Here is a 13,921-nt window from a genome sequence, read left to right on the forward strand (position 1 = left end):
TTCTCTTGAAACCAGCTGATCTATAATTGGCTTTGGGAGATTTCGAGGGATAATCTAATAAAAAGTTGCATAAAATCGAATGCAGGTTTTATTTTAAATATTTGGAATTTGATAGAACCTTTAATACAGTAAATACGTTTGTGTTTGACTCTAGTATCTAAATTAATTTTGAAAAGTCGATATTTGTATAAACATTCGCAGTTTACTTAGGAGCCTCTAACAGTATATAGTCACAATCTTTTTTCGATTATGCGTAGCTACTACAGACTACTTCATTAGATTAAAGCGGTAAAGTTTCTGTGCTATTACATATTTAATTCGACGAATAGGAACAATGTATATTTGTAAAATGCAATAAATAGTATCCTCTATATCATTAATAAAATAATAAATGTCTAAGTAACGTATAACAAAGTGGAACACTTGGCGTAAACGCTGTCTGTATATAGGTACTTATCAAGACTAACTTGTAACTCGTAACACGTAAACATGTTATGGCATAATAATTACGCTCTTATAAAAAGGCAACAACACAAGTGAGCATTAAGTAGAGGTAGAGAGCTTGTGTTCTATGTTTAATGCAATGGTAACTGTGGGCATCACAATAAGATTAATAGGACTAGGACATGACAGAGGACCGAGGTCCCATTGACACTTTGTTTTACAATGCTGTATGTATCCGTTTTGTACATTTTCCATCTTAATTTAGGCCTTATTAACGAGACTTCATTTCTTGTTTCACGCAGCTAGTAAACGCTTGAAAACCTTCGCGTCGTTGTTGCGACTGTAAAATATGATAACAAGTATACGTTATAAAAATAATATAATAAAAAAGAATAAAATTAAGTGACGTGAAGACTTCTAAGTATTCGAAATGGTAATTGGTGAAAAGGAACACTATATTACCACCTACAACTTTATTTAATCGGTAATGCAAGTTTTTGCATTTCAACCTAAAATTTACTTTTATAAAAATTACAGCAGCTAATAATGTGCTCAACATTTTGATCTAAAATTTCATCGGAAGTTGAAAGTATCTGTAAAAATATGACAGCTTCTAATAAAGAATATAACAAGAATACGTAATTCTGCCTGACTGATGAAAATGTGTTAGTAAATTCTTTTATGCCAGTTAATGATGTAATCTAACATAATATTCTCTCTAAACTTGCTTAGCTGTAAGTAAAATTCAAATGGTAGCGGTAATTAACGTGTTCACAATATGCATATGCCATTGAAATATTCATTAAACGAAAACAAGAGATTTAGATTAACGGAGAATAATATGCTATTCATATTTGTACTATTATAATGCTATATGGTTTATAAACATGGCTCAAAGTGCTGTCTATTACAAAAGTCTAATCTTTCATAAGTCATGGAATTCTACAAATTTTACGATTATAGTGGTAACAATACTAGTTTTAAGATTCTCCACCGCCATGTATTTTCTACCAACCCAACAATTAGATGAACATAAGAATAACGCGAGTCAAGTGATTCGTGTGTATCACTTGAGTATTTCTTATTTCTCTTAATACCTTAAAACCTCGATGAAGTCGATCTTTCATTATTGCGATAAACTCTTTGTAGGATAACTGGCCGTCGCCATCTTCGTCGAATAGCACGAATACCGTGTCTATTAGGTGATCTGAGAGCACACTACCTGTACATATCTTGACGGCGCGTTGAAATTCATCTGGAACATAAATCAAATTTGTTACTTAGATATTTTAGCTGAACTGCTTTCAAGTTCATAGATTTCTTGAGGAAGGATTAGCTTTTCAAACCTTTGGAAATTGGGTAGTCTGCCAAAGTGTACATTCGCATAGCTATTGAGAAGTCGTCGATATTATTCAAGAATTGATAAAAACGTCGGAACTCCTCAAATGTGATGCCGATTTGAAGTTCTGCGTTTTGTAGTATGCGGTCCAAATACTTGTCGTATCTACAAACACCAAATTTATGGAATATTGAATGGGAAACTGATACATATAGTTTAAAAATCATTGAACGTCTTCATTTTGGGGAAAATTGATCTTGCTGTTGAATACAATTTGATTGATAGTAATCACTGACTGTTTGTATTTGTTATATGAGAGTTTTGTTAGTTTTTCATGATTCTTAATTATTCTTAAAGCATATTCCAGTAACTTCCAATGAAGTTGGAAAAAATTCATAAGAAATGAAAGTAGATTGTTTTTATTTTAATAAAAGCATTTAAAAACGCTTACTATAACTACAGTAAGTGATATAATATCATTCAGAAATTAGACATAGAATCCCAAAAAATGGATTTTGGCTGAGTACACAGGGTGTCTCATACTGAACGTCTAAATTGTCTACTGGTATTGAATACAAGAAAAAGTGACTAAGAGTAGTTTATACGGTTTTAAGGCGTATACCTATTTTATATAATGCAGCGTTGTAATCGACATTAAGACGTGTTCAATAACCTGTGACACGATGACCTTCAAATAGCCTTAAGCAGTAAGAGATCAATATTGAATCATTTCTCTATTCCTGGCCAAAATTAATTGGTACCAATTTGTTCCTCGCATGTTAGCCGTTTCTATGGAATAATACAGAATGTAATATGCAAGAAATCTTTTCATGACCTTGAAATAACCTTCGAGATGATCAAGGGAGACTTTTTTTATAATCTCCAGATGTTCGTCCTCAAACCATATAAACTCCTGTTAGTCATTTTTTTTACTGTCAGTACTAGTAGAAACAATTCAGATGTTCACTAGAAGTAAGACACTTTATATGTACCCTCTCAAGCAAACTCGACTTCCGCTAGGGGAAAAAGTGGCGTAGGAAAAGGGCCTCCTACCACTTCGTAAATTTATTTTTGCTATTGAAATAAATGTTAAATCGTATGTTAATTTGGCATAAATTTCAGTAATTCCCAATACCAAGTGGTAGCAGGTCCTTCTTCCGCGTCACTTTTTTTCCTAGTGGAAGCCGACTTTGCTCGTAAGAGTATGTGCGCCTTACAAAAACTTTAAAATCGTGTTTTTACCATCAATCACCATTTCAATGGGCGTATTTTGATTAGTTAGCGATGGAAAACATACTCGTCAGTGTCGAAATAGGTGTATCGCAGCAATATTTTTGCAAAGTCTAATTCAGTGATGGTGTCTCGGCCTTTACTATATTCATGGAACTCGAGCTCCAGAACTTCTTGCTGTAGATTTTCCATGAAACACTTGAAGTCTTCGTACTTCAGCTCAACGTTGCCATCCTTTCCAAAGAAATGTATCATTAAGCTTGTATCTACGGCGTGTCGACGTTGCAGGCCCTGTAAATCATAAATGCACAATATGTAATAAATGGATTTGTGCTTAGTGTATATTTATAAATTGATAGCAAAAACTTTGTTTCTATATTTCTTGATTTTGACTGACATCAATCAATATTTCGTTGTTCAACTAACATCTATATTATCATTGAAATACGTATAAGAATAAAAAGAATTGGTTTAAACAAATGCTATCAAGCACTAGTGATATGAAAAGAACACTAAATTTTTATATATTGGGTATTTTAAAATTATCATTGTTACGAATATGAAAATGAATCAGAATATTATCGGTTACCAGCTGCAGATTTGAAAAGACGTTATATTACATCATTGACTATCAGTTATCAATATGAAAATATGTGGTAACACGTCTTTATTCACAAGAATATTAAAAAAAGGCCATAAAATAAGTCGTGACAACACATATGCTATGTCTCCGATTGATAGTAATTCTCAAAGGTAGGTCTTACGCGTGTATCCACTTGCATCTAATTTATTTTGAACGAATGAATGAATAATTTGAATTTGTGTCTTTAATATTTATTAAATATAACAGTGAATAATGTTTTGTTTTCTTTTTTGTATTGTCAAAGAAACCGAAGCTTAACCAGTGTTATAGAGGGTAAAAATGTGGGACACTTTCATAAGATAGATTTTACATAACAAACTAACTCGAAAATAAAGAATGACGGAATTACGTTCAAGGCTTTGTTTCCAAGTTATTAATTTTTTTAAATATCAGCAAAATACGCGTAAAATAGGTCTGACACAATGGGTTATACTACTAGCTACAACTGACTTAGCTAGATTTATTGACTTAGTGAAATCAATGAATGAAACCAACTCGTGAAACAGTTGAAGAACGCGCTACTCGACGTATTTTTCGAGTGTTTCGCCCGTATTTTTAATAATTAGTAACTATGAAACGCAGCCTCGAATGCAATTTAATCATTCTACATTTTCATCTTAGTTTGGCATGTAGAATTCACCTTGAGAGTCTTCCATATTTTTATTAACACCCTGTAGAGAGACATGATGTTCGGCAGTTCGAACACCGTTATTAAAGACGAGGAATATATGTATTTAAAATTGAAATTTCAATTCTAATTGCAGAGCTATTAAGGACAAGTACTGGATTATTGATTAAGAGTTAATCTAAAACGCACCTGTGCATCGTCGATATATTGAACTTGGATTTCCTCCGGTGTGGATTGTCTTTCGGTTAAATGCTCCAAGTTTTCTTTGGTTTCGGTACCTTGGCGGCCCCTCCAAGCGTGGCTAAATACCTTTTCCATCTGAGCGAGACAAGAGAGAAAAAGTGCGATCAGAGGTATGAACTTTTCGGTAAGGGGGTGGAACCTTCACAATAAAACATACAGGTGGATTTGCATAATAGAGAGGCAAAATGGCAGCAATGATTTCAGCATCCAGTGCTAATGAGTCTGAAATAAATGGCAAGAAAGTTAGCACAGCAGCGATTAATATGAAGGCACACGTATCACTTTTTTTTTTAAATTACAGTCTTTCAAAAAGTACACTCTACGCAATTGCACACACCATTAGAAAATTATTGGATTATGAATAAATAAATTTTCGTCTTAGAATTCATTTCTATTAACTGGACTTAATTAATTAATTAATTTTGATGCAATCTAGCATTCGACTAGTAGGTTAATGTGTTTCGAAATCAATTCTTACTTACCCATCCCTAGTTTCATAATATTATTTAGAATCTCTTAAGAATGAATTTGTATTATACAAAATTTCTTTAATAATTTCTGTTTTCGACGTTGTGAATTTGATCAACGAGTACAATATTTTATTTACATATATAATAAGCGAAAATATTAGTCTTTTGCTTAAGTGGATACGTATTTCGATTTTATTATTCCGTACTTTTGGTTTGGAAATTTATGTTAAGATACTGAATTTAATCTGAACGCAATTGTACCATACTTAAACAGGTGACACATATCAATTTCGATATCCGAAATAAATAATGAAACATTCTTGTTATATGAAATATTTAAAATATACAATGAAGTGCAAATTTTGATGTGTTCTACGCATCAACTATTAATATGGCAACTATACAGTATAACGAGATAGTTAACTCTGCGATTTTAATTATGCCCATTATAAATTACAAGATGAACAATTAATATTTATGAAACAAAACGTATGCAATGTTTCGCCGTATTACTTTTCATATTACATATTAAGAAAATCATTTACAAGTAAAAGAAAGTTTAATTTTTTATAGGTAGTTTGATTATTCTTAAATTTAAATGAATTATTATTACTGAGATTATTGACGCATAAACATTAAAATATTATAATTTCGCGAGTGTTATTTATATTAATTGTACGCATACAGTAGTATGTTACTGAAATAATTATTCGTTTCATTTTCTAGCAATTTTTCGTTATTGGTTAGAAAAAATTAGTAATCGTAGTAATTGAAATCGTAATAAAACTGAAAAGCCAAAATAAAAACTAAGAAAAAACTTTTTAAAAAAAGGAGAAGAAACAACAAACAAATGCTCAAACGTTTTCGTACATGTAAAACTTACGTAAGAATTAGAGACAATCTCTGTTCCGTTTTTCTCCTGACCGTTACGAAGCTTCGGTATTTCAATGAATTCCTGGTTCGGTGTGATAATGGTATTCAACTAATACATTCAAATAAATCATCGAAATTATGAACGATATTAACTACAAGTACTAAATCAACCAAATCAAAATTTGCGTAACACAAAAAATGTAAGCTTCTCAAATGTTTGTAAGGTTAAAGCAAAAGTGAAAATGAAAGTAATGAACAAACGGCACAATATAAAATAAAACAATTCTAAGCGACAAACTGAACAGAAAGACGAAGAACAGAAACAACAAGGAGAATATAAATGTAAACGTACTGTAACGAATTTTTATAAAAAACAAATATGACCCCTGTCAAGAAATATAGGATAAAGAAAAGAAGATAAGTATCTTCATTTATAATTGAAAACTTTCATTTATCCGCTTTACTACTTATAATTTCAATGTTTGGTACGAACATTCTTTTATTATACAGGGTGTTTATAAACATTCGTTTATTATCTTAGACGTTGTTGATGATATAGAAAAATGTTTCAGATAAAAGTTGAATGGTTTCGGAGGGAAATAATTTGATGTAAGTATTTTTTTATAGTTGGACTCGTAGAGGACATTATGAAGGTCATATATATTTTTTTTAATGCAATTACACATTTTTTAATGCACTAGTCGATGCTGCTAGTCATTTCCTATAAAGAAGTCTTAAGCTATTTATGCTGAAAGAAAAAATTGAAGTTGATTTTCAAAATGGGGTGTTAGATGTTGCAATTTTGGAGTTAAAATATCACCTGAACTAACGACGTTTCGGCATAGGTATCTTAATACTTTTTTATAGGAAATGATGAGCTACATCGACTAATGAGTTAAAAAATATATATTTTCATCGAAGAAAACAAATTTGACCTTCATATGTCCTCTACGCGTCCACTTACAAAAAAACTACTCACACCAAATTATGGCCCCCTTGAAATTATTCAATTGTTATCTGAAACATTTATCAGTATCATCAACGGTTTCGAAGACATTCGAGGGGATTGATTTAAATATTAAGTAACTCTTATTATTATAGTAGAAATGTTAGTGCTGTGTTCAAACTGGTCAGATTAATTTCTGCGAGCAGAATCAATTAAATGTCAAAGTGTAGATTATTTAGGGGCAAGGACAGCAACGTGAATAATGGTGTAACATTGATTACACCGTCAAGCGAATTGCGAATTACGCTGTTAAGTTTCGTTAGACGCGAAAGGCATAGCCGTTACGGGTTTCCGACAAAGCGATTAGAAAGAATCGGTGCGACGTTAATCGTGGCCAGCCTCGAAACTGGATTCGTTTTTTTCTTGTCACGAATTATACGAAAACTCACTGCACGTTTCGTCTCTTCGTCGAGGTGTCGATTCTTCAGTGTGCCACCGAGCAGTCGTCGAATCTGTGAAAATTACAAAACGTAGCAGAAGGAAATTGGGAAACGCCATTGCGTCTCATAGTCATCTTCGTCGGACAATATCTTCCCTTCCTCGAGCCTATCATTTACTCTCGCTGACGCATCATCGACAAAAGTCACATTCTTCTCATGTTGTATTTATTTATACTATCGCTCATAAATATTCGGACAGTCGCAAGGGAACTTCGGTGACCCGAAAATTTGAATTTTCGGTCAGGTTCGTAAGTAGGTGATTAAAAAGATCAATCAAGGATCATGGTGTCCAGAAAAAATGAAAGAAGATGGGATACAGTGCAATGTCTGCGGAGAGTGGTTTCACGAGAATTGTAGTGATAGAGGTGGTGTTAAAGGATACTATACTTGCGATCTATGCATCCTGCACTCTATGTGTTGATTTGCTTACCTATTTATTTAAACAACAAATTGTTCACACTTTCATTGTAAGTTGTACAGAGCACAGAAAGTCATTAAATTTTCATTTTAACAATTATTTTAAGGTTTACTATAGTTTTCAAAATATACAGGAAACTAGGAAAAGATACATTAACCTTCGAGGGGTGTGTGCACCATGAAGAACGAAACGTTAAAAAAAAATTATCTGATATTTCTACTGTGGCCCCTACAAACCTACGAAGTTTTAAAAAAATCGGAATTTTCGGGTTACCAAAGTTCCTTTGTCAGTAGGTACATAGTATAATAAATTTTAATAAAGTGTGTAAAGTACTAACTATAAGCAATTTTTTAAATAAAATATACATTAAATACACGATTCACCACCGTATTTGCCGGTTTTGAACATTTAATAACTCATTTTCCGAACTACTCTCAGTAGTTTTTCTATCAATTTTTTAATTATCTTTGATCGAATTTCTGTTCTAAATCAGAAGGACCTTTTTATGTTTACTAATTTAGAAATTAAACAATCTGAAGACAACTGTACTATCATTGTAATATCCTTTATTTATTACTTAAATTACTTCTGTTAAAAATAAGGAAATGTCTGGATATTTTTGAGCAATAGATGGTATTCAAAATTTGTATCTATCATTTTAATAATTTCATGTTAACATCTTCAAAACTAATGGACATTGAAAAAAAAATTCATACAAACTTTGTTGAAAACAAAAATTCATTTAAAGCAGTTTACCATATACATATGTAGATATTAGAGAACGCTTAGCAGGTCTTTTAATTAATATATATAATCTGTATTTAATAACATCAAAATATCTTGAACACAATAAGAGAAAAATTTATGAAATTGAATAACATTTCTGTATGTATTATCTTCACCTTTATGAAAATTTTACTGAAGGGAAATTTAATTTTCTATTTAATTTCTGCTTTTGTAAATTAATCTCTGAAAACGTTAATTTGCATAAAGATTCGCAATCTAACGATAAATGATGAGTGTTAAATGCACTATTAACGAATTGCTTGCACGCCTCTTATAGTTTGAAATAAAACGGGTAACCGTACAACAGACATACTCAGCCAGCATGAAACTGCAGTGTTAATCATGCAGTCGATTTACATCGATACATTAAAAGCTAGTGGTAATGTTATTACCGTGCGCGATATAATTATAACCAGCGTGGAAAAAATGAAATCAAATTGAATACGAAGCGTATAAGGAATAAACTTTACTTTTTTTTTTAGTACACCTGGGCGCTTCTAAAGTGAAGGTGATACATACATGTTTAATATTAGGTATTGTCTCCAATAAAATATGATTTTAAAGTAAAATTATAGTACTTTATTTTCACCATGGATGCATTTTAATTCACAGTTTATTAAAGAATTATTTCAAATAATACCTTTTATCGATTTTAACTGTTTAACGATTTTAACTTTTCCCAAAAGTTCTTTTGATGTACGGAATTTGAAACACTATTTAAAATGTATTATTTTGTATTATAATTCTCTTCTGAAATTACTGTATATTTTTTCTAATTTAAAATTAGCCCAAACGTGTACTCATGTCACGATTAATGAATGGTTTTGCGTGTTTTAGAAAGAAAACGAATTCTATGCTGTTCTGTCCCAATTAGATGGGATTATGCTATATACTACATATGATCAATAACAGACTTGAAACTTTATAAAAAAAATTGATACGTGCAAAAGTATGAGAAACAATGGTCTTACCACAAGGAATTCAGTTTTGTCCACGCGTTCATTTCCGTCAGTATCGAACATGTTAAACGCTATTTGGAAACCTGTCTTAGGTTCTGAAATAAAATTCCACTCGGTCAAGTCTCGAGTCACTTCGGCAACAAAAATCACACGTTCTGTTAATGTGTTGAACGATGGAATTAATGAGTACTTACTGATCAGAATGGACAAGAGAAACAAGTATTCCGTATAGGAAATAATTCCTAGAAACAACGAAAAGAATCATTACTATTGGTGTCCATATTGTTAGAGTACTTTGTAAAAGAAAAGTGTTTCATAAATATTATATTTATGTATATACCAGTAATTTAAAAAATTATTTATTTTGAAATTAATGTTAACATTTATGAAACACCTGTCTTTGTTATTTAAAATATTACAATCTTTATGACATTTGATTAATCGATTGTTACTCTTAAACTCGATTTAATGAACTTAATAGACTTGGTGAATCATTCTGGCTGTTTGGATGTTTTTGTCAATTACGACGACGTGACCCACCATATTTGTGGACAGTTTCTCTCGTTAATGTTACCTCCTTAACCAACAAAGTGATTAGATAATGGAAAATAGTAAGGGGTAAACTTTCGAAAAGCACCCGTACCCGATGACCTTGATCTTGACACATGTTATCAAGATCCTCCTGAGTAACCTTCAAAAGGTTTAAAACCGTTGATCTTTGGTTATTAAAAAGTTATAAACAAGAAAATGTTTGAACTGTCTCTAACCAACTCCGATCCGTATAATGCTTCCAAAAATATTTCAGAGTTGGTTAGGAAAAAGTTATCATTATTATCACCGCGGATTTTTGGTGAAATTCAACGACGAAATAAGCAAGTATTTATTCTACCAGTTTGTTTTTTAACTGGCTCTAACTCCGATCAGTATAATGCTTTCAACAGTACAGTTTTTTATATTTTAACTAGCTCTAACCAACTCAGATCAGCATAATGCTTTGACCAGTAATTTTTAAAGACACTACGATACAAAAGTTTAGATTTCTGGGAAAATTACGGTACATTTTTCAATCTTTCTTTGTTCATAACTTTTTAATAACCAATGACCGGCGATATAAACCTTTAAGAGTTATTCAGGAGAGGATCTTAATAACATATGTCAAAGTTAGGGTCATCCGGAGTAGGTGCTTTTCGGAAGTTGACCCATAATAAGTAGACAGTTACAAGTATATGTTCATAGACTGTTAATCTTTTGACCTGTTTATAAAAGTATTTATAAAATCCCACCTTGCTGTCGTACAGCAGTAGAAAATACTTACATGAATTTATAAAAATAATATTAAGCCTCATCTGACGGAGGCCAGGTCCATTCGGACCCAGTCGCGTGCCACTTATTTCAAAGTCACGATCGTTTTTCGTTGAAACCGAATACTTTAGTTCGTTTGAAACTGAACATTTTTAATCGTTTGAAACAAAACACTGCCCCACCCCGACCCCCTGTCTTCAGCGCATTACGAGCGTCTAAAACAGTTTGTCTTCAGGGACCAATATTACGGCGAGTAAAAGTTTTTTGATTTCAAATTGTCGAAGAAATGGCTTAGCTGACTACGATATTAATGTTAAAATCACATGTGTGCTATACATACAACAGTAGAAAAAAAATGTGCTAAAACAGAATAAATATTATTCATTTGTACGTCTCGTTTACACTTTCTTGTCACTACTGATAATAATGAGTTCATAATAATAATATCTTTTTTAGGGAAGAGATATGAAAACATAATGAAACAAAAATTCTAACGTAATTTCTTATTGAAGGAGGTATTGACTTATCAGTTAGCGGTTCGTTTGGATGCGGTATCCACCGCGCACGTCAGTGTATCCTCACGAGCAAACTCGGCTTCCGTTAGGGGAAAAAGTGGCGAAGGGGAGGGCCTGCCTCCACTTGATAAATTTATTTCAACTACTGAAATAAATGTTAAACCGAATGTTAATTTCGCATAATTTTCAATAACTCCGAGACCAAGTGGTAGGAGATCTTTCCCTTACATCACTTTTCCCCCTAGAGGAAGCCGAGTTTGCACGTGTACACTGACGTGCAAACTCGGCTTCCACTAGGGGAAAAAGTAACGTAGGAAAAGGGCCCCATACTACTTGGTATAGGGAGTTATTGAAATTCATGCCAAATTTACATTGGATTATTATTTATATCAGTAGTTGAAATAAATGTATCAAGTGGTAGAAGGCCTTTCTCCCACGACACTTTTTCCCCTAGTGGAAGCCGAGTTTGCTCGTGAGTGTACACCGATGAGCAAACTCGGCTTCCACTAGGGGAAAATGTAACGTAGGAGTAAAGGCCTCCTATCGCTTGATAAATTTATTTCAAATACTGAAATAAATGTTAAACCGAATATTAATTTGGCATAAATTTCAGTAACTCCAGAACCAAATGGTAAGAGGTCTTTCCCTTATATCACTTTTTCCCTTAGTGGTAGCCGAGTTTGCTCGTGAGGGTACATAGTAAGAACCAAGATACAGCAAGGTCGTAAACTGAAGGATGTATCCAACATTCTGTTGCAGGGTTCAACACAATAAAAACATGGCAATGTAGGACTCACGGTATTATATTTACAAGTAAAAAGAAACTGTAATATCAATTACTATTTAAAAAATTTAGAGTTTCTTTCTGGATAGCCATCGATGTGTCATGAAACTCATTTGAACGGCAGAGCTAAATTTGCTAGCTGGGTTTAACCCTCTTCCCCTCCAGAAACGTCTTACAGGGAAATACCCTAATTTGTCCTGCCTGGAGTAATTAGTAAAAATATCAAAAGCAGTTTGAATTCCGAGCTATGAACCTCGTATAAAACAATCCATCGATCGAGAGTTAAAACCGGTAGAAATCACGTTTCCCTCTGATAAAGATCATTCTACACATCCGACGATAATTCTCATCAGCTGCATGCCGGGTATATTAAATTTCATTTTCATTGCCAGACACACCCATTACACCGAACAATTATCAATCGAGAACCGGCTTTTGAATAATTGACATCAGCCCAAGAATATTAAATCCATTCACAACGAAAATGATGTATCGCCACTGATGCATGATTCCTCGGTTTTTGTTTACGACGGCAACCACGACAAAGTCCCGCATTAATTTTCTCGGTAATCACGTTAACTCTGACCGTGACAAGTTGCAACAGAGACCGGTTAGTAAGTAGTGACGATCGATATTAGTTACGCCCCATAGAGTCCTAGGCATTTTTCGGCCATCCCTTTTGTCTCTCTATCTCTCTCGCGGTCCGATAGAACGGGTCAATAATTCAGAGTCTTAACCGCGGACCCTACGTGTAGGAGATCCTGGAGTTATCGAAATTTTCGTTCGGCGGTGCACACCACCCTCGCGTGCTTTCCCTTTCTGACCGACGTCAAATCGATTTTATTGCGCTATAAGCACTCCATAAAACGGTTTCACGGGCCCGAGGAAAGTTTACGAAGTGGGAAAAGCGAAGAAACCGGGTCGAAGGAAACGAACGACGCGAGAGCACCGTTGCTGACGACACGTTTCTCTCGTCAGCAACGCCGTTTCGGATTAAGCCGCCACGGATGGAGCTATTCGACGCACGATGTCGGCGAACATCAGACAAATTCGAGATGTCTTTCTCTCTTCTGTTTCTCTTTTTTGCGGGAGGTTGTTCATATTTTTAAGTTAATTTCGTTTACAGCGAGTGATCAAATTATTACAGCCACCTGCATAAATTGACCATGTTACGATTTGAACTATATTTTTTGTAATTACATAAGTTTAAGTTTCTGTATCTTTTTGTGAACAATTCTTAATTCAAAATTATTCAATGGTATAACCTTGGTATTGTGATTTTATTACTACTTAAACACAAAAGTATATGTATATATTTCATATTGAAGCTCTAATAATTTCATGTGTATGGGCTAAACTTTTTGGTAGGAAAATAAAAAGAGTATATCAGTTAAATATCTAGTAACAATAAAAAAATTAATATACCGTAAGTTGGGCTAACTTTGACTCCAGTCAGGGGTAACTTTGTTCCAAAGTCAGACAATGATCATTTTCGATTTTGCAGCTATCTTCCAGGTATTTTTACGTGAAATACCTTTTCACGTAAAAATCATCTTAATTTAACAATTTTAAGACCTGCAAATTCGAAAATGATAATTTTCTGACTTAAGACGAAGTTACCGTGACTGAATCAAAGTTACTCCACCTTACGGTACTGAATATATAAAAAACTGGAAAATTATTTAACGAACACATTTCAGAACGTCTGAATGCTGAAACACAATTGTAAAAAGTTGAAAATATGATATAAATTACAGAATCTTGTGTCAGATTTACTGCAATCTAAAATCAACAGGACCAACATGGACGAGTCTAGGTTCAACAAATTAGTCGAGAGATTC

At 33.1% G+C, this 13,921-nt stretch overlaps 1 protein-coding gene across 1 annotated transcript in view; it reads right to left on the minus strand.

Annotated features, from left to right (window-relative positions):
- Window positions 1–715: 715 nt before the first annotated feature.
- LOC107192738 (calcium uptake protein 3, mitochondrial) overlaps window positions 716–13,921 on the minus strand; it is a 41,968-nt gene continuing 28,762 nt past the window's right edge. Inside the window, exons 4-12 of the mRNA XM_015582063.1 lie at window positions 9,674–9,721; window positions 9,492–9,574; window positions 7,266–7,328; window positions 5,881–5,979; window positions 4,474–4,602; window positions 3,081–3,304; window positions 1,791–1,948; window positions 1,542–1,699; window positions 716–784 (exon numbers count right to left, since the gene is read on the minus strand). Of these exons, the coding sequence (XP_015437549.1) occupies window positions 716–784; window positions 1,542–1,699; window positions 1,791–1,948; window positions 3,081–3,304; window positions 4,474–4,602; window positions 5,881–5,979; window positions 7,266–7,328; window positions 9,492–9,574; window positions 9,674–9,721 (1,031 nt within the window). The remainder of the gene's footprint in view (window positions 785–1,541; window positions 1,700–1,790; window positions 1,949–3,080; window positions 3,305–4,473; window positions 4,603–5,880; window positions 5,980–7,265; window positions 7,329–9,491; window positions 9,575–9,673; window positions 9,722–13,921) is intronic.

The sequence above is a fragment of the Dufourea novaeangliae genome, unplaced genomic scaffold (genome assembly GCF_001272555.1).
Source record: "Dufourea novaeangliae isolate 0120121106 unplaced genomic scaffold, ASM127255v1 scaffold376, whole genome shotgun sequence".
NCBI lineage: Eukaryota > Metazoa > Arthropoda > Insecta > Hymenoptera > Halictidae > Dufourea > Dufourea novaeangliae.